At 41.2% G+C, this 25587-nt stretch overlaps 1 protein-coding gene across 2 annotated transcripts in view; it reads right to left on the bottom strand.

Moving 5' to 3' along the window:
• LOC127410025 (ectonucleotide pyrophosphatase/phosphodiesterase family member 1-like) overlaps positions 1-17036 on the bottom strand; it is a 79022-nt gene extending 61986 nt beyond the window's left edge. The window contains exons 1-4 of one of the 2 annotated variants that reach the window (XM_051645012.1): positions 16452-17036; positions 14361-14433; positions 13915-14040; positions 920-1045 (exon numbers count right to left, since the gene is read on the bottom strand). In XM_051645012.1, coding sequence (XP_051500972.1) covers positions 920-1045; positions 13915-14040; positions 14361-14433; positions 16452-16580 — 454 coding nt within the window. In that variant the 5' untranslated portion in view covers positions 16581-17036. The remainder of the gene's footprint in view (positions 1-919; positions 1046-13914; positions 14041-14360; positions 14434-16451) is intronic. The other variant, XM_051645011.1, reaches the window with a different exon arrangement.
• Between the last annotated feature and the right edge of the window lie 8551 nt (positions 17037-25587).

The raw sequence follows: 25587 nt of genomic DNA, 5'->3' as shown, positions 1-25587 counted from the left end.
GGAATATGCCTGACATTCAACAAGCACGCAGTTAATGCACAAAAGAACATATGTCCATATTTCTATTCTAATTCATTGCATACAGTCCATTTACACTACCAACTTCTTATGAATGTGCTGTCTTTGTTTATATCACTGGCACTTGACAGGGAATGGACTATAAAATAGGACGCAGACAGTGCAATAACAGAGAAAATCCCAGGAATTAAATTGCATTTGACCCAACCAAACTTGCTGAAAAACCAAAACTTCATGGCAATGCTCATTGACTTTCACCTATGACGTATTTCTTCACTTTGAAGAAACAAAGTTGCAATTCCGAGAATAAGCACACCGTGTGCGTAATGCACTGCAGAAGAGACAACCATGTAAAGCGATGACAAGTATACAACATCAAAGCTGTTATGAGGTGTTCAAAAGGCACGGTTAGCGCTGAGGAGGGGCCAGGAACAGAAAACACTTCTCATTTCTTTGTTTATTTTACACTGTGGCAGTAGTCACTGGCACACATTCAAGTGCTATTCATCAATATCAATTTTATATTTGCAGTGGCTTGATTTTGGGTGACAGTTGCCCATTGACCTGGCCCATTATTCAGCCTTGATTTCATCCCTCTATAGCACAAGTGGTCCTTGCCATGATATGATAATTTGTCTACTAAACCTTCCTGTGACATTGATATCGCACTGAACAGCAATAGAAATGTACTGAATATGAACTTTACATATTAAAGTAAACAAGAAAACAGAAGACGGAAAAAACATTTTTAACTTGGCAAAAACACTTTTAGGATGGGACTGTTTCAAGTCTTAAATGTCCTTTTTGACAAGGTGATGTCATATGGATTTTGACTACAAACAAGATGAAAACTTATGCAGTACTTGATGAGAATGGAATAAAAGCAAAGCTTGTTATTTACCTTCACATGTGCTCTTGTAGTTTAAACAACAGTCACCCATTTTGACACAATCTGCAGAGCAGGAACAGAGGCTGTTTGTCAAGCGGTCCTCACCACAGCGGAATTTCGAGCAAGTCCAGCGTTGACCTGAAAGTCAAAGACGAATGATGAAGTGGGATTAAGAATTATGAGAGAGGTGGAACTAGGACGGTCACTATACAGTTCACTCAAAAAGGAAAGTGTTATCTACTCAACCCATCGGCGGGGGAACGACTTTTGAAGGGGGGGCAGCAAACTGGGCTGGTTATGACATCATGACAACAACATTCCGCAGTCAATATGGCCAATTTATTTAAAAAACGATTTTTTTACAAAAATTAATATGGCCTATTTATACCAGACCAGCTTCCAACATTTTCAAAATCCCAGTGACTTGACTAGTTATTTATCAACATACACAGTTTGAATGCTGACGTAATCTAACTAAAGAGATTCAAATCTGCTCCCACGCCACTGGCACAGAGAGAGACTGGCATACACTTGTCATTATATTCACAGTTCACACATACCTTTGAGGCAGCTGACTTCGGTTTCGGATATTACTGGAACACTGAATTGGTTTAACTGCATGTTCTTGTGTATCGGTCCCTCTTTTTATGTGTATATTAAATCATTTGACAGTCATTTAATTGTTTGTGTCTGCATTCAACAATGTTACACAAGCACAATATGCCCTCTGTTTTATACCGTTTTTAAACAGCATATTACATTCAACACTGTGTGACTTGAAGAGGTAAGGGTTAAAGTTATTTCCTCATCCCCAATAATAGGATACAAAGCAATATTTGCTCATGATCCTACCTTGTCTAATTCTGCTGACTTAACGACTGATCTTCGATATCAATCTTGTCTTACTGTGAATTAAGTCAAATTTCCCTCTTGAAAGAAGAATAACACGAAAGCCACATAGGTTTTAAAACACTGTTATTTTACCTTTTAGCTTGATAAGACAGTGCAAACAGTTTAGCTTGATATCATTGTGCAAACAGTATATGGTCATTATACGACAATCATATAAGTCATATAATGCAAGTTATAACTACTTACATAAACATCTGGACTTGTGTATAATGGAACAACTCCTTATGGTTCAACACGCATCTACAAACAACATAGAATGGCAGTGACAGCCAGCAAGCCTTCATCCACTTTCATTCATTTCTAGCTTTATTTCATCCATGGTCTAGGGCTGCTCTTTATTCAGGTTCCACGGCATTTGTAGATCAATGGTTAGATAGACTGATCAGACGTCTGCATATTTTCACTTTTCTTGGTGCAAAGGGCAAAATGGCTCGTTTACCTATTTAAATGAATATCAGATGCTAAAACTACTTTGAATGATATTCCTTACCAGGAATATACTTTAACGTCTGTTGTTGTTTATGCTTGAGGACTTGCTATTGGCTGTTGTCATTGCATAATTAATGAGGTACATCTGTGCAGGTTTTGGGGACTGTTTGGGGGTGTTATTAATTAACATTTAAAAGTTATTGGGGCTTATAGTTATGTTTTAAGTTCCCTTTAATGTTAACTATGTCATTTTATGTTATGACACGGGTTTATACTGTTTGAGGTAATGTCGGTTGATATAAAGCCTTTTGGAGCTCTGAATCAATTGAACTAACTGCTTCGGTGAGTGATTCAAAGTGTTCAAGCACCCGAAAAGCCACACACTAGAGATACCTGCTGATGAAATCACATGACTTGCCCAATATGATACTTGCTTAAAAGCATAAGTTCAAAACAATTGATTCATTAAGATTTCAAAGCATTATGAGGCATGTTTCTTAAGCGCCCATCACTTGTTTAGGTTCTCAGAAGCCTGAACACTTGATTGCTTGAGTGAGCCATCAGTTTGAGAACTGCTGCGAACGACTCAATGTACTGTTGACTCGAGAACTGCTGCGAACGACTCAATGTACTGTTGACTCGAGAACTGCTGTGAGCGACTCAATGTACTTTTGACTCGAGAACTGCTGCGAACGACTCAATGTACTGTTGACACGAGAACTGCTGTGAATGACTCAATGTACTGTTGACTCGAGAGCTGTAGACTGGATCATCTTCATAAGTTGATTAAATGGTAATATAATCAAGTCATAAACATATTTCCAGTATGTCTTATTTGTTACACTTTCTGTTGTTCAGCAAAATACACCTGAAACATACATTTCGCCCCTTAATTGCACGCATGCTCAATGTCAGCAGCTCATCGATTCTCAATATGTCGGACACCTCAGAAAGAGGCGATTCTCAGTTCAGTGTACTGTTGACTCAAGAACTGTTACAAGCGACTCATTGTACTGTTGACTCGAGAGCTGTTGCGACCCGAGCATTCAGTACGATTTGTGAACTAGTTGGAGTGGTTCATTGCAAAGAAGAGTTGGCAAAGGCAGATATCACCAGTTCTAGGATCATATTACTCACAGTTATCGGCTCATTTCAATTCAGAGTGTCAGGAACATCCGAGAGACAGGTTAAGATTATGTAGCTTGTGGATCAGTGTTGACTCGAAACGTGAACTGTTTCAAACGATTCAGTCGGATTTGGTGAACTTGTTAATCTCGTTCAATAAAAAGGATTCGTTCACGAACTGGACATCACTAGTAGTCACTCCTTTTCTGTCAGTTCCCATGCTATACTACTATTAATGCGTGCGCTGGAAGTGTGCATATTTTTATGTCAGCCAAAGTTCAGTTGTGGTGCAGGCTAAAAGTGTGTGGCCATGGCCCCCTGGCCACCCTGGTTCCAGTACCCCTGACTCAGCCTTATATTGCTTGAATAAATATGTTTTTTTTTTTCTCCATTTAAGCCAAAAAGAGTTATCAAGCGACCAGCATCTAAGTCATCAATACTTCTGCACTTCAAACCTGGTGCATTCACACAAAAAAACCTTCAAAACAAGTTAAGCTCAATCAACAGCATTTGTGGCATACTGCTGATTACCACATATACATTTATTTGACTCACCTCTCTTTATTAAAAAAAAAGCGATTATGTTAATGCACTTACATTAGAAGTAAATGGAGCCAGTTCATAAATACTAAAACATGTCTCGTTCTGCATTTTGGTGATAGTTAACATTTGGTGTGCTTCTGTGGTAATTAAAATATGCCTTACATAGTCTGTAAAATACTTGATTTCTATTAGAAGTCCTATCTGGGCTTGTTTTGTACATCAAATAGCGTTAAGAGCTCTTTTCTCTATCATTTTAACACTGACAGGGAAGCGCTGTCAGAGATTTTTTTATTTACTGAGATAACCTCTGCAGCTCTATCATAACAACTAGCGTTTTACGCTAGGAGCTCTAAAATACCGTTTTCACGACCACTGTTTTATGCTAAGCTTGTATGCTCCCCTTGGTAGTAGGGCTCTGGTACTGTTGCGTGTCTGTTTGTGGTGTGTGCGTCAGTTTAATTACTCTGGATGGACACATTACAAAGGTTCTGCCCTTCACACCAGTGTGTAATAAAGTTTACAAGATGGGCAAAGAGGAAGCTGGGACTGGCTTGACAAACACATAAGACACTTTAATGTGACACTTTTCAGTGGACATTAAACACTATAACACAGCTGCTTTTCAGCAGTTCCAACACATTTCAGAATCAGAATCAGCTTTATTGCCAAGTATGCTTACACATACAAGGAATTTGTCTTGGTGACAGGAGCTTCCAGTGCACAACAATACAAAAACAATACAAAAACAGCAGCAAGACATAGATAATAATAAAAAATAAAAAATAAAACTAATTATACACATACGTACAGACACACACATACATACATACACACATACACATGGGTAGTGCAAATCTAATACAATCTGTTATGTACAGTGCAAATACAAATCTGTTATGTACAGTGCAAATGTTTGTTTTTTTTTGTTTGTTTTTTTTCTCAGAGGAATGAAATGGCAGAAGAGGTTGGATGTGTTGGATAAATATAAAAAAGACTAAACTGTGTATTGCGCATAGTTATTTCTCAATGGGGCAATTTAACTGTTCATGAGATGGATAGCCTGAGGTAAAAAACTGTTCCTGTGCCTGATGGTTCTGGTGCTCAGAGCTCTGAAGCGTCGGCCAGAAGGCAACAGTTCAAAAAGGTAGTGGGCAGGGTGAGTGGGGTCCAGAGTGATTTTTCCAGCCTTTTTCCTCACTCTGGAAGTGTACAGTTCTTGAAGGGGGGGGGGGGGGAGACAGGGGGCAACCAATAATCCTCTCAGCATTCCAAACTGTCCTTTGTAGTCTTCTGATGTTTGATTTCATAGCTGAACCAAACCAGACAGTTATTGAAGTACAGAGGACAGACTCAATGACTGCTGAGTAAAACTGTATCAGCAGTGCCTGTGGCAGGTTGAATTTCCTCAGCTGGTGAAGGAAGTACAACCTCTGCTGGGCCTTTTTCACAATGGAGTCAATGTGTGTCTCCCACTTCAGGTCCTGTGAGATGGTAGTGCCCAGGAACCTGAATGAATCCACTGCTGCCACAGTGCTGTTTAGAATGGTGAGGGGGGTCAGTGTTAGGGTGTTTCTCCTAAAGTCCACAATGATCTCCACCATTTTGAGCATGTTCAGCTCAAGGTTGTTTTGACTGCACCAGACAGCCAGCTGTTCAACCTCCCTTCTGTATGCAGACAAATCGTCATCTCGGATGAGGCCGATGACAGTGGTGTCGTCTGAAAGCTTCAGGAGCTTGACACAGGGGTCCTTGGCGATGCAGTCATTTATGTGTAGAGGGAGAAGAGTAGTGGGGAGAGCACACATCCATGGGGGGCACCAGGGGTGTTGGTGTTTGTGTGAAGTGAATGTCAGAGTGGGTGTGTATCCTCAATTGGTTAATCCTTTATTGTTGTGTAACAATGATTCAGTATGTTCCTGTTTCTGGTGGGGCATGTAATGTGCTGTTTGTATTTGGCAAGTTCACGTGTGAGATTTGGTTTGTTAAAATCCCCAAGAATAATAATAACTGAGTCCGGGTATTGTTGTTCCTGTCTGTGATTTGATCAGCCAGCTGCTGCAGCACTGCATTCAAACACGCGTTCGGCGCAATATATACACTCACCAGAATAAACTAGGAAAACTCCCGCGGCGAGTAGAAAGGCTTACAGTTAATAAAGAGCGCTTCCAAATTAGGACAGCACATCCTCTTTAACATTGTTACGTCTGTACACCAACTTTCATTGATAAAAAAAGCATGTTCCACCGCCTCTCGTTTTCCCCCGTTAACTCCGTGATGCGATCCGCTCTGAACAGCTGGAAGCTCGGCAGATGTAACGAACTGTCCGAAATGGCTTCACTCAGCCAGGTTTCTGTGAAGCACAAGGCAGCAGAGGTTGAAAAGTTCTTGTTTGTTCGGTTGAGGAGATGTAGTTCGTCCGTTTTGTTAGGAAGAGAGCGGAGATTCGCTAAGTGAATACTCGGCAGCGCTGTTTGAAATCCGCGCAACGGAATTTGACCAGCGCACCGGCTCGTCTCCCTCGCCTGCGTCTCCTGAACAACAAAGCCGCGCCTCCAACTAAAATGTCTAGCAAAATGTCTGAATATTCAAAAACCGCAAAAAGATTGTCTGGTACATGCTGTCGAATGTTCAGCAGTTCGTCTCTGTTAAAACTTACTGGAAAAAGATTACTAAACACAGGACAAACAAACAAAAACAACAAAAGAACTGAGGAGCTCCACACCGAGGAAGCCATCCGCGGCGCCATCATTATAAAATATTGCTCTCGGCATTACACCAACAACACTGACACGCAGACAAACAGCTTCATGTGTCTCTCTCTCTCTGTTGTCTGCCGCTGTCTCCTCTCCTCAAATACTCCCACCGCCCCTCACTGGAACGCGAGACTGGTGTGGCACACAGGTGGAGCTCATTCATCACTTGTCTTCCCGGCCTCACTCTGCCCAGATGCCGCTCGGCCCCACCCTGCTTGCCACACAGTGTTTATGCTGTATTAACGGTAAATGCATTAATTGTGATTAAGAAAAATTAAGGTGTTAAACCTTTTTAATTTATCGCATGCGTTAACACACTAATTCTGACAGCTCTTATTTACACAAGCATTGTGGGGAAATTATGTTGCTATGGAAAAAGCTTTCTCGCAATTTCCCACTTTCTGATGTCCGTGTAGACAGTTATTGTTAATAATATTATTAGTAGTATTACAGTTAATATTACATAACCATACAGGAGTGATATGTTTCTTTCATACTTTTTTCAGTTTAAATTGAGTTTTTATTTTGGCGGAAGCTTTTACTTTGGAGTGATGCCATTTCCATTTCTGTGTGTTTTTGACTGTAACTTCTCATCTCACTGTCATCTGCTACAAACAGAGAGTGCAATGCTCATGATGGTGTTTTCCGTGAATGAGCCAAGGAGCTGTAAAAGCTAATGTCTGCACACACATTCACTTTGAAGTGTGCAGCACATGAAAACTATATACAGTATTTATATATTTACCCCATTAAATCGCAGCCTTTGCAGTTTAATAATCACACTTGGACATAACATGATTTTAATTTGTGCTCTGAAATGACATTCGTATGTCAGATGGTCAGAGGCAGAGCCAGGAGTTTTTCGCAGGGGTGGCCGGGCAGAGGCCAGAGATAAGTCTGTGGTGGTACAGACATTTTCGGGGAGCATTTTCATATCATTGGACAGGGGTGGTGGAGGGGTTGGTGGTTGTTGGTGTAGATAGCGGAGGCGCGTGGATAGAAAAAAGGAGGGGAGTGGATACAGTGACACCTGGAACGGAGAGGTGCGGCGACCTTGGTGTGCGCAAATGTTAAGTCTCCTGTGTGTTGCGGTTGTACGGAGACGGTTCCACCTCTAAAAAACTAAATCGTGCCCAAGACAAAAAATGACCAAAACGGCAATTGCGAATGGGGTGGGCAATGGGGTGGCCACCTAGCTTAGTATTAATAGTAAGCTAGTATTCAGATATATTGATAGTATTGGTTTTTATGAGCATGAGTACAAGTACATGAGCGCCGTATCTGACCTGATTCCAATACTGTTATCAATATCAGCAAATCCTTATTTAAAGCTTTGCATGAAGCCACAGGCATGCATTCAACACCACAAATAAAGAAGCAGAAGCAGAAGAAAAATAAGAAGAAGAAGAAGAAGAAAGAGAAGAAGAAGAAGAAGAAGAAGAAAGAGAAGAGAAGGAAATTACACACAAACTTCATTGGTACTTGCATGTATCATGAATGCACCAGTTTTGAATGTATGGAAGTATGAACAAGATTTGAGTTGAGTTTTGCATTTAACGTCCTGGTTACTTGCATAACCTCCATTCCCTGATGGAGGGAACGAGACGTTGTGTCGATGTAGTGACACTAGGGGTCACTCTTGGGAGTCCGAAACACCTCTGGTCTTTGATAAAAGGCCAATGAAAATTGGCGAGTGGTATTTGCATGCCACTCCCCCATACATACACGTATAAAAGGAGCTGGTATGCAACCACTCATTCAGGTTTTATGCTGAGGAGCCGAGACAAGGTCCGGCCATGTCAGTGGGTAGTTCAGCTTTGTGGCAGGAGGGACACAACGTTTCGTTCCCTCCATCAGGGAACGGAGGTTACACAAGAAACCAGGATGTTCCCCATCTGTCACTCACTCGACGTTGTGTCGATGTAGTGACACTAGGGGTCCCTATACGAAACACCACAACTGGCTGAACAGTGTTACGTGAACTGGCAGTGTGTGACGGGCAGACCACTGTGTGCCTCGTAGCCAGCACACCAGGCCGACACGTAACCTCCCCCAACATAATTATGAGTGTCGAACGGCCCTTTGGGGACAAGTCGACCACCCAAAAGATAGAGACAGGCTAACCCAGTCGTGGCCTCTTTTCCCCTTCTTTTTTCTACTCCCTAAAAAAGAAGGGGGAATATCCGACTGGGCCGCCAGGTCTAGTCGTGGGGTGTCCCTCCCAAGGGGAGGACACTGCGGAGACCACACCTCACCCAAAGAGATGGGGGGATATTTAAGTGGAAAAAATACATCACATGGTCATGCCGACCATGTGGAGAGTCTCATGGTAGATCCTACCCAACGGGGGAGGAGTTACTACAAACATGGAGACTGTGGCAGAGGGGCTCTGCCCAATGAAGACGCAGTTTGCCAACGGGGAAATGAATTAGCGGAAGATATACATCGCATGGGGTTACCTTACAGGGAACCGCCACATGCGGCGCACCTACCCCAGAAAAGGGCTCTTAGTTAGCACATGTACTGGGCCGGCAGTGAGTCTCTCCGAAAACTCGACTGCCACAGGGCTCGGAGGAAGTCAGCCAGGGAACATAGTTTGTGAACACTACTGGGAATTAATGGTGCATGTCTTCAGCTCAGAGGAGGTGAAAGGCGCTATGTTCAAGCGATACACCCGGCTGGCTATCCTGGGCTTATCCGCTTGTGTTGCGTGCCACTACCTGGGATGAAACCGGTTCCACCCGGAGGTCGTAGAACCTTGCAAAGGTGTTGGGTGTTGCCCAGCCTGCTGCTCTGCAAATGTCTGTTAGAGAGGCACCCCTGGCCAGGGCCCAGGAGGCCGTTACACCCCTGGTAGAATGGGCTCATAGCCCTACCGGGGGCGGCACGTCCTGGCTGTGATATGCCATAGCTATGGCGTTGATGAGCCAGTGGGCGATCCTCTGCTTGGAGACAGCGCTTCCTTTCCGCTGTGCACCAAAGCAGACAAAGAGCTGCTCAGAGATCCTAAAGCTCTGCATGCGATCCAAATAGATGAGTAAAGCGTGCACCGGACACAGCAACGACAGGGCTGGGTCTGTCGTCTCCTGGGACAGCGCCCACAGGTTCACCACCTGGTCCCTAAAAGGGGTCATGGGAACCTTGGGCACATAGCCCGGTCGGGGTCTCAGGATCACGTGAGAGTAGCCCGGACCGAACTCCAGGCACATTTCGCTGACAGAGAACTCTTCCCTAAGGACTTACCGTCGACTGTGTCATGGTGTGCTATTATAGCAGCAACATACACCTTCAAGGTGGAAGGGGACAGTAGCCCTTCCAAACTCTCCTGCAGGAAGGAAAGCACCAATCCGACTGCGCATCTCTAGGGGAACACCTGCCCATAGAAACGAGAAGTCGGTCCAAGGGCTGAAGAGACGGTGACAGACCGGTGTGATGACCACGCGATGTGTCCCGCGGCACCATGCCCATCTTGGGACTCGAGTCTGAAGCCAGTGCTGAAGTGGTCTCATATGCATCAACCCGAGCAGGGTGGCCACCACTGAGGATGCCATATACCCCAGGAGCCTCTGAAAGAGTTTCAGTGGAACCGCTGTTTTCTGTTTGAACACCTTCAAACAGGCCAGCACCGACTGTGCGTGCTCGTTCGTGAGGCGCGCTGTCAAAGAGACTGAGTCCAACTCCAAACCGAGGAAAGAGATGCTCAGAACCGGGAGGAGCTTGCTCTTTTCCCAGTTGACCCGAAGCCCTAGTCGGCTGAGGTGTCAGAGCACCAAGTCCTTGTGTGCACAACATGTCCCGAGAGTGAGCTAGGATTAGCCAATCGTTGAGAATGCGAATGCCCACTTCCCTTAACGGGGCAAGGGCTGCCTCTGCGACTTTTGTGAAGATGCGAGGAGACAAGGACAGGCCGAAAGGGAGGACCCTGTACTGATACGCCTGACCCTCGAATGCAAACCGCAGGAAGGGTCTGTGTCGAGGTAGAATCGAGACGTGGAAGTATGCGTCCTTCAAGTCTACCGCCGCGATCCAATCTTGATGCCGGACGCTCGCCAGAATGCGTTTTTGCGTCAGCATCTTGAAGGGGAGTCTGTGTAAAGCCCGGTTCAGTACTTGCAGGTCCAAGATTGGCCGCAACCCACCGCCTTTTTCCGGTACGAAGTAGGGGCTGAAAACCCCTTCTTCATCTCGCCCTGAGGGACAGGTTCTATCGCACCCTTCCGTATGAGGGTAGCGATCTCCGTGCGCAAGTTAGCAGGTTTTCGTCCTTCACCAAGATGAAATGGATACCGCTGAACCTGGGCAGACGCCTGGTGAACTGAATCACGTAGCCGAGTCGGACAGTCCAGACCAGCCATCGCGACGGATTGGATAGTGCAAGCCACGCATCCAAGTTCCGCGCAAGGGGGACCAAAGGGATAACGTCGTCGGACGTACCGGCAGGTGGGGCCTCGCAGCGGGGCGGAGCTCGAGGTGCCACACCATGTCGTGGCCGTGCTGAGTCTAGGGACATCGAAGCACTTACCTGGCTCCTTGTGACCAGCCCCGGAACAGCCTGGGATGGGGGAGGAAGAGGCCTGTCCTCTCACCCCGTGGAGACTGTCACATCGGGGGCGGATGTGTGCCACAGCTGGGTGCACAGGGGGAGGGAGACCGCTGCTGGAGCGCCAATCCTGCAAGGAAAAACCCGTGGACAGTGGTCGTGATGACGAACGTGCACACTGGGTATGTGACCCAGCGAAGGAGGAAACCGCTCTTTTGCTGAACTGTTGGGTACCGCAGCCACTTGGGCATGCGGCAAAATTAAACAAAAAGGCAACAAAAGATTCTCCACCTGACCCTCCACCGGGGGATGGAGTGGTCTTCCTACCAGCTCCAGTTGAGTGGGTTTCTTCGACCCTGGTTCACCCGTCTCAGGGGCGCTTTTACGACCTTCGTGGGTTCTTAGCGGCCGACTGTGAGACGGGTGGCATCTGCTTCCTGCGGTGGGCTCCACGCCGGGGCCGGTCTGTGGCAGAGCCGATGCAGTCACCGCAGGGGGACGCCCTTGGCGACGAGCAGACGGGGTGCGGGATCTTGAGCCGCGCCGGGGCATGATATGCCGGATAGCCTCCATCTGCTGCTTCACTGTCGAGAACTGCTGGGCAAAGTCCTCAACGGTGTCACCGAATAGGCCAGCCTGGGAGATGGGGGCAGCAAGAAACCATGTCTTGTCGGCCTCGCCCATCTCGACCAGGTTGAGCCAAAGGTAGTGCTCCTGGACCACTAATGTGGACATCGTCCACCCGAGTGACCATGCCGTGACCTTCGTCGGTCGCCGAGCACAGTTCCTGCATCAGATCTGGGGCGGAACTGCCCTTGTGCAGTTCTTTTAGCGCCTTGGCTTGGTGGACCTGCAGGCGAGCCATGGCGTGCAGGGCAGAGGCGGCTTGTCCAGCAGCACTGTAGGCTTTAGCCGTCAGGGACGACGTGAACCTACAGGGCTTGGACGGGAGCTTTGGGCATCCGCACCAGGTGGCAGCGCTCTGCGAGCATAGGTGCACCATGAGCGCCTTATCCACTGGGGGAATCGCCGTATAGCCCCTGGCCGACCCGCCATTGAGGGTAGTGAGGGTGGGGGAACTGAGGAATTGGGACCGGGCAGTAAAAGGTGCCTCCCATGTTTTTGTCAGCTCCTCGTGCGCTTGATTCAGAGAAAATCTGAATGAGTGGTTGCATATCAGCTCCTTTTATACCCGTATGTCTGGGGGAGTGGCATGCAAATACCACTCGCCAATTTTCATCGGCCTTTTATCAAAGACCAGAGGTGTTTCGGGCTCCTAAGAGTGACCCCTAGTGTCACTACATCGACACAACGTCGAGTGAGTGACAGATAGGGAACCTTAAGTTTACTGTTCAGCTGGTTCTTGCCTCCTCCTTGCCCGTCCTTTACTTGTTACAATGGCTTTAGAAGATTTATATAGTTTTATTTTATCTAGAATATAGTGCACAAGTCAGTTCGGATTGTTGTAGCACATACAACATTTGGATCGCTGAAAGAATTTACAACTAATTTTGAATTGTCAAATAACTCAACCCAAACAAACTCTATACAAGGAAAAAAAGGTTTATAACAGATACTTTTTTATGAACTCATTACAGTAGATATCACAAAAGTGTTTAACCACAGTCTGACTAACACGGATGTCTCATATCTGCAGTCAAGACGTGTGTTTACAGTTCATAAAAGTGCTTATCCTGAGTCATATCAGTGAAGCTTTATTCTAGGTTGGAAAAAGATGCATAGCATACCACAAGTTTACAACAAGGTAGCAGAATCAGATCTGTATGTAGGTCTGTAGGTCTGTGGGGTTTTTGTGTATTTGATACATGTGTGATAGGCACAGGCCTTTTACTAGCAATGAGGTTCTACAGTATTATACATGTGAAAAATCGAGAAAGGAGGAGACAGGAAAAGAGAAAAGAGTGTATCAGCAGACTGAAAGTCACTGATCCTTTATGTGCAATTCACCAAATAAAAGCTAATTCCACCCATTCCACACATGCAGTGCACACAGTAGGAGTGACAGGGAGGAGCCTTTGGTTACTGTTTTTCCTGTGCTTCAAAACACCACGGGAAAAACTGCAGGGAGGGACTTTGAGCCTGAATTTAGAGAAAGCCACAGTAACTCTGAAAAGCTTTAGCACTGTACTGAGGAAATTTTCAACAGGTGGGTGTTAATGGTATAAATAGACATTCTTGTGTCTAATGTTTGCAAAGTCAGGCTTTTTCTAGTTTTTTCCAGTCCCGCCCTGGCTAAATGGTCAGAGTCTATACACACTTTGAATATAACTTAATTTTCCCTCCCTGCTGAAAAGATGGTGACCAACATATGTTGCGTCCATGGGATGCTGGTGTGCTGGTTTTCCAATCAGGCTTTATAAACTAAGTTATCTACCATGCTGGTTGACCAGGTTCACCAGCTAAATTTGGTTGGTAAACACTCTCTGTGCTAGTCCACCAGACATGCATGGAAATTCAAGCTGGTCTTTCCAGCAGGGCTATTTCTCTCTTAGACAAACAAAGCTGGTGTAGAGTTAAACTTTAAGCCAACACTTTCTCAAAGTAAACTCTTTGTTTCCATGATCCAATGTGGAATGAGAGAGAGAGAGAGAGAGAGAGATTAACATTTGACAGGGGACAGAAACTATTTGGCAGAAACCAAAGAGAGAAAAAGAAAGAGAAAAAGTAAGAGTGAAATCACTTACTTGGTTCCACACACACTTCCTCATAGTCCAGACAGCAGGTGCCTTCATTCACACATGCAGAGTCACAGTGGCACGCTGAATTAGCATCACGACTTTTGGATATACAGCGGTTTTTACAGCTGCTAACTAACAGTAAACACAAGAAATAAACAATTAAAGAATTATATCTCAAGAATAATGTCTGATGTGAGGTTAAATTATACTAAAGATACTGAGCAACATTCCTAAGTTCAATAACATCTAAAAATTATTAAAGTAAAAAAAAATATCTAAACATATTGGGCCAGTTTCCTAAGCAATCCTTACAAACAATAATACATCACAATATAAGGGACTGATTTTAGTTAAGTCAAGAATAGGCCTAAACCTAAAACCTGGAAACTGGAAATGTAATTAGGTGGAAAATCAAGAATGAAATAACTGCAAACAGTAGAAAATGTAGATACCTTTCTCGCTGCAGTGGAGTTTCAGTAAAAATACGATTGTGAGAATTAAAGCCAGCAAGCAAAGTAGAAGGACCTATACAGAAAAAAGCAAGACATATCCATATTATAAAATCAATTTACAAGACTGAGTAAAGAAGGAATCTTTGTATTAATGAAAACTTCTAAGGTGTCTTTATAAAGCAGCAATTGGTGACCCTGGACTTGCCAATTAGGGCATTTCCCTGGGTTAACAAATACCTTGAATGCACTTTAAGTCACTTTGAACTGTAAATGAATTTGCAAATGAATAAAAGTCTCAAAAGCAGTTTCACACAATGGAAGATTTATCAGGAAATTATATCTTGCTGTTTTATGTCAAATTCCCCTTCTCATAGTTGCACAGGTGTTACAGAGCTGACAGTTTGAAAATCTAAATCTGTTTTGACTAAACTGCTTGATGAACAGCATGTGGCATGATTTCACTAAACTTGCTTTAAGGCCAACATTTTGCATTCCCTCTAAGGGTCAAAATGGCAATCAAGTCTATTTAAAGGGTTGGGCCTTTTCTAAAAACATTTTGAGGAGCCGGTCTAAAAACAAACATGTAGATTAAACGATGCATACTGTAAACAGTTAAGCTTTTTTTTTTTTTTTTTTTTTTTTAAGTTAGAAATGTTTTTATAACAAATAGTTTAACCTAATGTTTTCAAGATGGAACACGGACCTGGAACGAGTATGGCTGGAGTGTGCACAAAGCACACATTTCATTTAGATGATAGATTTATTGAATGTATGCATTTTATATATATAAATCTATACACTGTATATATTACACTCTGAGCACTTTATTAGAAAAACCTGTATATTCATGCAATTATCTAATTAGCCAATCCTGTGGCAGCAGTGCAATGCATAAAATCATTCAGATACGGGTCAGGAGCTTCAGTTAATGTTCACATCAAACATCAGAATGGGGGAAAAAAATTTGATTTCTGTGATTTTGACTGTGGCATGATTGTTGGTGCCATACGGGCTGGTTTGAGTATTTATGTAACTGCTGATCCCCTGGGATTTTTATGCACAGCAGTCTCTAGAACTGACTCCGAATGGTGGCAAAAACAAAATACATTCAGTGAGTGGCAGTTCTTCGGACAGAAACACCTTGTTTATGAGAGAGGCCAGCGGAGAATTGCCACTGGTTCGAGCTGACAGAAAGGCAATGGTAACTCAAATAACCACTCTGTACAATTGTAGTGAGTAGAATAGCATCTCAGAATGCACAATACATCAGACATCAGTAGCGGATGGGATACAACAGCAGAAAACCACGTCGGGCACTTTATTAGGACCATAGTGTGTACACATGGATTGTTCCAGCCCTAACAGAGAGATCTCCCACAAAATACAATAACTTACAAAGACACACTGTAACAGTACGTTACACAGTGAGGTATATTGTGGCGAAGGCTTAAAGGGAAAGAGTGTTTTTCCAGAAAGAATAGTTTTCTTATTCTAAAGTTGATTAGTTGGACCAGTATTTCTTCCAAAACTCTTGTACAGTTATTCATTGTTCTCACAATATGAAACTTCTTTACAATCAATAGAACAGCACTCTTTTTAGAATCCTACATTACCAAACTTTGCTGGGTGGCATCTTCAGACTGCAGACATTTTGCAATATAATTTTACTAACAATGTTATTATAAATTATGTAACTTTACGAGACTATCACTATTCCAACAGCCTAATCCTACCAGCACCACTGGTCAAATATTTCAATTAAAGAAGAAAAAAGAAAAAAGAAAAAAGAAAAAAAATCATCAGCCTCTACTAAGAACGTTACAACTAAGAAAATACACATATTTATGTATACCTAATGTATTCTTCTAACGAATTCCCTATTTAAATAGCTTATGTACTGGACTGTAAACCTGTTAGTCTGAATGTGGTAAAGATCTGTAAACTCCCTTAACAAATAAAGTATCTTTATATTAAAGACCATTAAACTGCAACTGGCACTGAGTCTGTAAAGGGGTGAACCTAGATTTACAATACCGGCAACAAAAGTCGGGAATTGGTTTTCTCTAGTCTCCCCCATGAGATTTTACTTACCCCAAAGAGGATTTTCACGTATCTTGACTTTCTGTTCGCGGTGCTTGCAGTCCGTTTGTGCTGCTGTCCGGTGCCCAGTAGGTTGGCAGCCTGCTCACTCGTGCGTTCATCACTCTTCGCCGGATCCATTATTGACCGCAGCGCTCAGTCTGACTTTCACAGGTTTGTTTTCCAGGCATTCAGTTCAAACTTTGTTCTCTTGTGACTTTGTAGTGCATGTAGTATAAGGACCGCCCAGCTGCAGTCTAGTCAACCAAAGGTAACATGAGCGACGGGCGCTGTGTGGGCGAAACCTCTGATTATATGTATTAGGCTACATTTACAACCTGGGTAGACCATAGACAGTACTGTGTGCACTGAAATCATTAATATAATCTGTCAGTATATGCCGTAAAATGTACGAGTTTGTTTTGAAAGCCAAGACGGTGTTCTGTGTTTGAAACACTAATTGACTTTTAGGCTACTCTTCTCTCATTTCACTGACTCTTCAACATTGAGAGCTTTCTTTAGACTTTAGGTACATAAATCAGAATCGGAATCAGAAAGAACTTTATTGCCAAGTATGCTTATACATATACAAGAAATTTGTCTTGGTGACAGAAGCTTCCAGTGCACAAACAATATAGCAACAAGACAGAGATAATCATAAAAATATAGAATAAATATAAATGTGACAAAACAAAAAAGACTCCAGTTATTCAGAAATAATATTATATGTGTTTATAATCTTATGATAAACAGAATTTAAATATTTTTGTTGTCCTAATTTTGTAAACATGTAATTCTGGTTCTGTCCACTCAATCTCACTTTGAAAAGTCTCATTTTATTCCACTAGGTGGCAGAAAGCACTAGAACATTTTAGCCCGCAAAGTTGTGCTCGTCCATAGACATTCAGTCTAATTTTCAGTTCAAGCACCACCCTTGTTTTTTCATTGAATATCTTAGCCTCTGAGTAGACTAAAAGCTCAATCTAAGTGTCATTAGAAAGTTGATATCCTCCTCTGTACGATTATATCATCAATAGTCGAAAACATATTATATGATGATTTGTTTTGCATGCTTTTTCTTCTGGATGGCATATTTTGTTCTATACATCTAAAATGTAGTATTGGATTATTCAGCCAAGCAAGCTCACAGACAAGTAAACAATGGCTTGTTTTTTAGAGAACTTCCTAAGGTAAAAGCATATATAAAGTTTTTAGCTTTTTGGGGCTGACAGCATCAGTTATCGGAGCATAAATGAGACATTTGAATTTGATGACTTACAGAAGTTATATTTCACTTTTTGATTCTTTTGAAAATCTTTTGAACTGTGGTATTATGTCAACAGAATTAACTGTGCAGTCACATTCCTGAGAGTGAGAGCTTTCATGTGATATATGACTTGTCCATGTATGTGCTCTGTAAAGGACTTTTATTTTAATATAAATATTTCTACATTACCTCTGGATGGCGCTAATTTTGGACACAAATATTTTGAGGCCTTATTTTGTTATTTTAAGTAACAAATGCAGAATTGATTCTAAGTTCAGATTCTAAGCTTCCATATGATACCGCATATGCCTGACTTATGTAAAGGGAGACTTTAACGTTTTAAGCATAAACTTTTTTCACGAAATAGCACCCCCTTTTGGGGTCCATTGAGTTTAAGTCAAGTTAATAATGAGCTTAAAGTAAAGTGAACATACTCTTCCTGAGTAAGTTTAAGTAATAAATATCAAGTTAGTTTAATGTCAGTTTCAGTTCACATACTTCAAGAATGTGTGTACTAATCTTATTTAAGACTAGTAGTAATTAGATATCTTACATTTTAAGCTATGGTGAAAACTTTGTGCAACCGATTTCCCACTATTCTTCAAGTAAAGTGAACATGTCTTTTTTAGTAAAACTAAAACAGAAGGCACTCAGCACATGTTTGAAATTCTCAACAGTTTATTTTTCTAAAAGAAAAAAAAAAGCTAGACAACTCTTGAATGAACTCTGAGAGCATGTGGAGTTTGGGCAGGCATGTCTTCAGAGACAGCACCATTTTGAAATCTTGATCATCCAAATCCTATTGAAAAATGTGAGGAAAATTTTAATTTCTTTTTTCCACAAGTCATATGGACTACTTTTATAGTGCATTATTGGAGCTTGACAGCTCCAGTTTGGCATCTACTTATTGTTGTGGGAAAAAAAGCAGTGAGAACATTTTGATAAACATTTTGTGTGTTCCAAGGAAGAAACTTACCCTCATATTTTATTACTTTATTTCTTCCATGGAACTCAAACAGTTGACTTTTGAAGAATATCCTTTGTCCTTCTTTGCAATACAATGGTAGTGGAAGTGATTCTTCTTTCAAGCTTCAAAAAGGACAACACTATCATAAAAGTAGTCCATGCGACTCCTGCATCATATTTCAAGTCTTTTGAAGGCATTTAATAGGCTTCAGTGAGAAACAGTCTGGAATTGAAGTCATTTTTCAATGAAAATCTTGATGTTTGTTACAATCATGAGAGAAGCTCATTCACACAAGAACTTCCTTTGTATAGCACTGCAGCAAAAACAACAAGCGTGTTCTGTAGTGTGACTCACCAACTGACATGATTTTCTCTTAAATTTCGAGTTGTTTCTTACCACAACCTTTCGCATGCCTTCAGAATACTAACACCCTGTCGACACCAGGTACATCCCACAATGGCTTGAGGCTGTCTGCACTGGATGCATGGAAGCGAATGTTCTAAACCATTTACTCTCGTTGGCAGGAGTAGCGCCAGCACGTGCAGCACTAAATGGAATGGAATATCTGTTTACTGTTGGTGCAATGCGCCACTCTGCGATGGACAATTTCAGTGTAGACAGCTTCATTGATTGTAATGGGATTTATATGCTTTTGACGCGATGAACCACTCCTGTCCTGTGCAGACAGGGTGTTAGAATATGACGCATGAGTCGTATGGACTGCTTTTATGATATTTTTTATGTATAAGTGCAGATCCAGAACTTACATTTCCACTGCATAGCAGGTCATCAACAGGTTATCTAGAAAAATAAATAAATATAAATCCATCACTCAAAAGGCAATGAACAACAAACAAAGTGTGGGCCGCTCCGGTAATGTGGGGGGCCAATGAGTTCCATGGAATAATCATAAGTATTAATATAAAACTATGCCTGTCAATGTTTACGTGATAACTTATGATTAATTATGTAATGCTGTTATTTTAAAGCATTTACAAAATGATGCTTGAGTTGTAAAGACTAATCGGAGTAAGAGCAGAAAAACAGACATGCGTCATATTCACTCACTCTCTAAAACAGGGCCTTTCAATGGTGCCCCTTAGAGGATGGGGAGAAAAAAAATGTATGAATTGGTTTTGCATTCCTCCACAGTAATTTTGAGTTCCCTCGCAATAGCTCTATCCATTTCGTACAAAAATTAACCATGGTTTTAGTACAATAACCATAGTTCATCTATGGTATTTGTAGTAAAACCACAATAAGCACAAATATTTTCCATGATTTTACTACAGTAACCATATTTTAGCCATGATATTTGTAGTAAACCATATAGTAACACAAAACCAAAAATATGGAAATAAAAATCAATAATTCTTTCAAAAAACATGCTTCAATTTTCCTAATGATGAATCATTTGTGGTACATGTACTATGTTTTTAAAAATATGTAGTAAAAGCATAATTTTCGTAATAAAGCAGAATGCGTGGGAACGGCAAACTTATTGCGAAGGAATGAAAAACCTAGGACAAAATGTGTTGCGTCAACCTCATTTGGAGGTTGTGGAATTCAAGTTTGAATTCAAGCAGTAATTAATACGCAACCAGGCAACTGACTTTACACATACGAAGTGGGCAATGGCCAGTTTAAGCAGAATATCACTTGCTTCGAATAACATGCACACTGTAAATCCTAATGTTACTAATACTTGAAACATCAAGTTTTGGGCTCATAACTCAATCTTAGTTCCTTGAACTTATTTTTCTTAAAAATCCATAGACTTAAGATTTTAAATGTTCATAACTCAAACTATTGAATATAAAATTGAGACTATGGGGAATACCTGCCTTGTGCTTTAATTATTTAATAATGTTTCCTTGGTCAAAGGGAACATATTGGGGCATTTAAATAGTTGTTAAGAATTCATCGAGGTTTTAGCTCTTTTGTAATATTATTTGTGTTGTTTTGTTGCAAATAGTTGTTTCGTGTGATGTCACTTTTAGGGTGATTTGTTTCCCCTTTTGTCAAGTTGGACCCTGTTAACACTGTCTCAGTTTTCCTTGTGCATGTGGAACAGAAGTACAGGCATATGCATTGCTGTGGAGGAATATGTTTATTTAATGACTGACCAAGAATCAGTTCTAATTATCATTGTTTAAGCTGTTATTTTACAACCTAAATTTGAGTCCATTCATATAGAATTATTAAATTGAAACAACAACATTTAAATAGCAAATCTGAGTTAAGTCTACTTGCATCTAGTTACCTTAACTAAAATGGTTAAGTTCATTCTACTGTATATGAACACCAAGTTAAGTGAACTTAATTACACAAGTTTTAGAGATGCCATTACTCAATTCAACTGAGGGAATGAGTTTACTCAGTCAATTGAGTAGAGTCAACTTATTAGGGTTTTTAGTGCAGTAAAAACGCGTTTGCAACGCAAGTGTCTGTAACATCCAACTGAAACATTCCACAAGATGACATTCGACAAAGTGCGTAAAATATAACCATAATTAAGACTAGCAAACAATACAGTCATTAAATGATGTGTTAATTAAAAGAGCTCACCTTAACTAAGCCGATGCCCTCTGCATTAGATAGCATCTCTCAGACATAAGATATTTTCAGTAATTTTATTTAAACTCTGTTAGTTCTGCAAACTATTTGTTCAAACATTTTAACAACAATTGGATATGTACATTAAACAAAACATTTTGGTTAAAATCAAGTAAATGTACACCTTAAGAAAACGTTTTTTCTGGTCACAAAGTGTATCAAGGACCTCGTTTACACCTGGTATTACGGTGCGATCACATGCGTCAGGTGAGACACATCGCTGTTTACACCTGGTCGCTGAATGCGTCTCTTGTGACCACTTGTGTTCGGATTTGGAGGGGATCAATCACTATGTCAGTGTGTTACTGCATTAAAGCACAACAAAGTCAGAAAAGACAAAGAAAGCACAAAAAAACAAAAAAACAAAAATGGCGTGCTGTTTCTTCCAGATGCGGTTGAAATATATATATAAAATTGTATCCCCTTTTCTCCCCAATTTTGGAATGCCCAATTCCCACTACTTACTAGGTCCTTGTGGTGGTGCGGTTACTCACCTCAGTCCAGGTGGCGGAGGACAAGTCTCAGTTGCCTCCACTTCTGAGACAGTCAATCCACACATCTTATCACGTGGCTTGCTGTGCATGACACCGCGGAGACTCCCAGCATGTGGAGGCTCATGCTACTCTCCGCAATCCAAGCACGATTTACCACACGCCCCATTGAGAGTGACAACCATTTAAATGCAATCCTCCCTAGCAACCAGGCCAATATGGTTGCTTAGGGGTCCTGGCTGGAGTCATTCAGCACACCGTGGATTCGAACTCACGACTCCAGGGGTGGTAGTCAGCATCAATACTCGCTGAGCTACCCAGGCCCCACAATTCACCCCACTTAAGAAAAACAATGTGTTTTATGGGGGGCCTTTAGCCCCTCCAACATCCTATCCTTTCACTTATTGGACAGTTACTAAAAAAACTTTTAATTTAACCACTTTGAACAAAACGACAAATAATTAATTAGTATTTTGTCTTAAAATAAATGTGATCATTTCAGAGATTCTCATTAGGTACACAAAGTTGCAACATTTTAAAAATGATTAAATAGAAAACTTAAGACATTGCATTCAAATGAACTCATGGACCAGGAATATTTTGCAGTGTATAGTGACAAACAGGTGTTTAGGAAAGTACTTGTAATGGATGGGCAAGGAGGAGGCGGGAACCGGCAGAACAGTCAACGTAAACTTAAATGACAGAAATGAACTTAAAACAACATAAAACACACACACACGTTGGGTTTTCATGTTTTATGAGGACTCTCCATAGACATAATGGTTTTTATACTGTACAAACTTTGTATTCTATCCCCTAACCCTACTCCTAAACCTAACCCTCACAGAAAACTTTCTGCATTTTTACATTTTCAAAAAACATCATTTAGTATGTTTTATAAGCTGTTTTCCTCATGGGGACCAACTGATTGTCCCCAAAAAGTCAACAATTTCAGGTTTTACTATCCTTGTGGGGACATTTGGTCCCCACAACATAGGGAATACCTGGACACACACACAGCGGCCGCGTGTGTCTCTCTATTTATATTTTTATATTTCTTCAAAACCTGATGAAATTTCACAATTCTCCAAATTAGCAGAGTGTATCAATGAAATAAAAGATTGGATGGCCAGAAATTTCCTTCTACTCAATTCCGACATAACAGAGGTACTAATTATTGGACCACAAACCTCTAAAAATAAGCCGCTAAAATATAATTTGACTCTCGATGGATGTACTGTTACATCGTCTTCAACAACTTAGGTGTTATATTTGATACCAATCTGTCCTTTGAAAATCAAATTACCAGTGTTTGTAGAACAGCATTCTTTCACCTAAGAAATATTGCTAAATTATGACACATGCTCTCTGTTGCTGATGTCGAAAAACTAATTCATGCGTTCATGACCTCAAGACTAGATTATTGTAATGTATTATTGGGAGGATGTCCAGCAAGGTCAATAAATAAACTTCAATTGGTTCAAAATGCAGCAGCCAGAGTGCTGACCAGAACCAAGAAATATGATTATATTAGCCCCATTTTATCATCGTTACATTGGCTACCTGTTAAATTTCGTATTGATTTTAAAATTCTGTTAACTACGTACAAAGCTTTGAATGGTCTAGCTCCGCAGTACTTAAGTGACCTTCTACCACACTATATTCTGTCATGTTCATTACAATTGCAAAATTCTGGCTTGTTAATAGTTCCTAGAATATCAAAATCCACAAAAGGAGGTAGATCATTTTCATATTTGGCTCCTAAACTATGGAATAGTCTCTCTAACACTGTTCGAGATGCAGACACACTCACTCAGTTTAAGTCTAGACTAAAGACTCATCTATTTAACCAGGCATACACCTATTTTATCCTTTAACTCACCATTAGGCTGCTTTAGTTAGGTCTGCCGGAACCAGAAACCAGAAACATTGATCATGATCTATAACTCTGCAATAAACTGAATGGCATCTATGCTAATATTATTCTATTTGTTTCCCTGTCTCAACCTCGGGACTCCTATCCTGAGGTCACCAGAACCGGCTGGATCCGGCTCCATTCCTGCTTCGTGTTGCACTCCACTGCCATGTGTCTCTGAGTGATGACGACTAATAGCAGCCAGTGCCAGCCAAACATCACTTCAGTCTATTACGATGGACTTCAGAGGATGAACTGATGCCAACACCAGCCATAAAACATGGGATACATCATATGCCATTGCCTGAACCTTGGACTTATGAGAGACCTCACTGAAATTATCAGCCAGGTTGAACTGCGATGCACCTAACTGATCTCTGCCTGCATCACCTCAGTCTAATGATGGACTATACTCTTAAAATGGAATACATAGACTATCAATTAATTGCCAACAAAAGCCTTCATCAGCCAACTAACAAGGACAATGCATCTATGTGAACTTCTGCAGTTAATCCAGAATGGACTTCAAAGACATTAGTCATTAATCTTACAGTTCTTACAAAATCTTTGTTTTAAACACTGGCCCTTAACACTTATTTATTTTAATAGTTTTAAACCATGACTTGCACTATACATAACTAATATTGGCATTATATTCATGTTGTTTAGCCAGAGGGGAAATGGCCCCCACAGTGAGCCTGGTTTCTCTCTAGGTTATTTTTCTCCATTAATGAACATCTTATGGAGTTTTGTGTTCCTTGCCACAGTCGCCTTCGGTTTGCTCACTGGGGTTATAAATACAATTGTTATTTAATTACTTCTTTTTAATTCACAATCGTATTTGATCAAACTACACAATGATGACTCTAAGACATTATAGATATTACAGATTCATTTTCTGTTAATGTATGATTTTCTGTAAAGCTGCTTTGAAACGATGTGTGTTGTGAAAAGAGCTATACAAATACAAATAAAAATGACTTGACTTGACTCTCCCGAACTGGCGTCTCCGGCTCCCCTTTATCTCTCTCCTGCTGATTAGTTGACTCAGGGCCAGCTGTGCATCCTCATGGCCCGGCCACGCCCTCCTCCTCGTCTCAGTACTGTGGTGGTTTTTGTTGCTGTTTAGTGCTTTGAGAGAAAATAAAATCAAAAGTGGCTTTTAGCCCCGTTGTACCCTATGCATTTAGATGTGCCTTTATATATATATATATATATATATATATATATATATATATATATATATAATAGAAACATTATAATGGCCAATATAATGTTATTGCTCCATATAATATAAGTAGGATATAGTACCCTAAAGAAATAAAGTGTTGCTGCAGTCTTCTCAAAAGAGTAGGCTATGGATTATCGCCAAATTAATATGCTTTATCACCCTGGTTTGTTTTTATGACTTCAGAAACGCCTATCTGTAATGACGAATGAACAACAACAAAAACTTCATGGTGTAACATGGAAAATACACCGCAAGGTTTAAGCCTTTATTTTTGTATTTTTTCAAGAAATTGAATACAACATCTTACATTCCGTTTAGTTATCGCAAATTGCCAAAATAACGTTAGGATGACCTCGCAATGTCGATAAAATAGCCTGCTGATCGTTTGATGGATATATTGCACAACCACGCTCTCTCGTGGGTAGTCACCGCATGTACAGTGGGTCATTCGCCTGATATTAGGGGAGATCGGGGTTGGATGGCTACAGGGGTTTGTTGGCACAAAGTTAATTTATGGTAATTAACTTCATAAAACAATACTGATTGATTCTGTCAGGGCATCTTAATGATAAAATCTAACTTTTATTATTATTATTATTATTATTTAAATGTAGATGTCAGTTTAGTTTATAGTTTTGAAATATCTATCTTAAATAGACCC

The sequence above is a fragment of the Myxocyprinus asiaticus genome, chromosome 19 (assembly GCF_019703515.2).
Source record: "Myxocyprinus asiaticus isolate MX2 ecotype Aquarium Trade chromosome 19, UBuf_Myxa_2, whole genome shotgun sequence".
Taxonomy (NCBI): Eukaryota; Metazoa; Chordata; class Actinopteri; order Cypriniformes; family Catostomidae; genus Myxocyprinus; species Myxocyprinus asiaticus.
The sequence above is the reverse complement of the archived record's forward strand: the minus strand, read 5'-3'. Positions and strand labels throughout refer to the sequence as shown.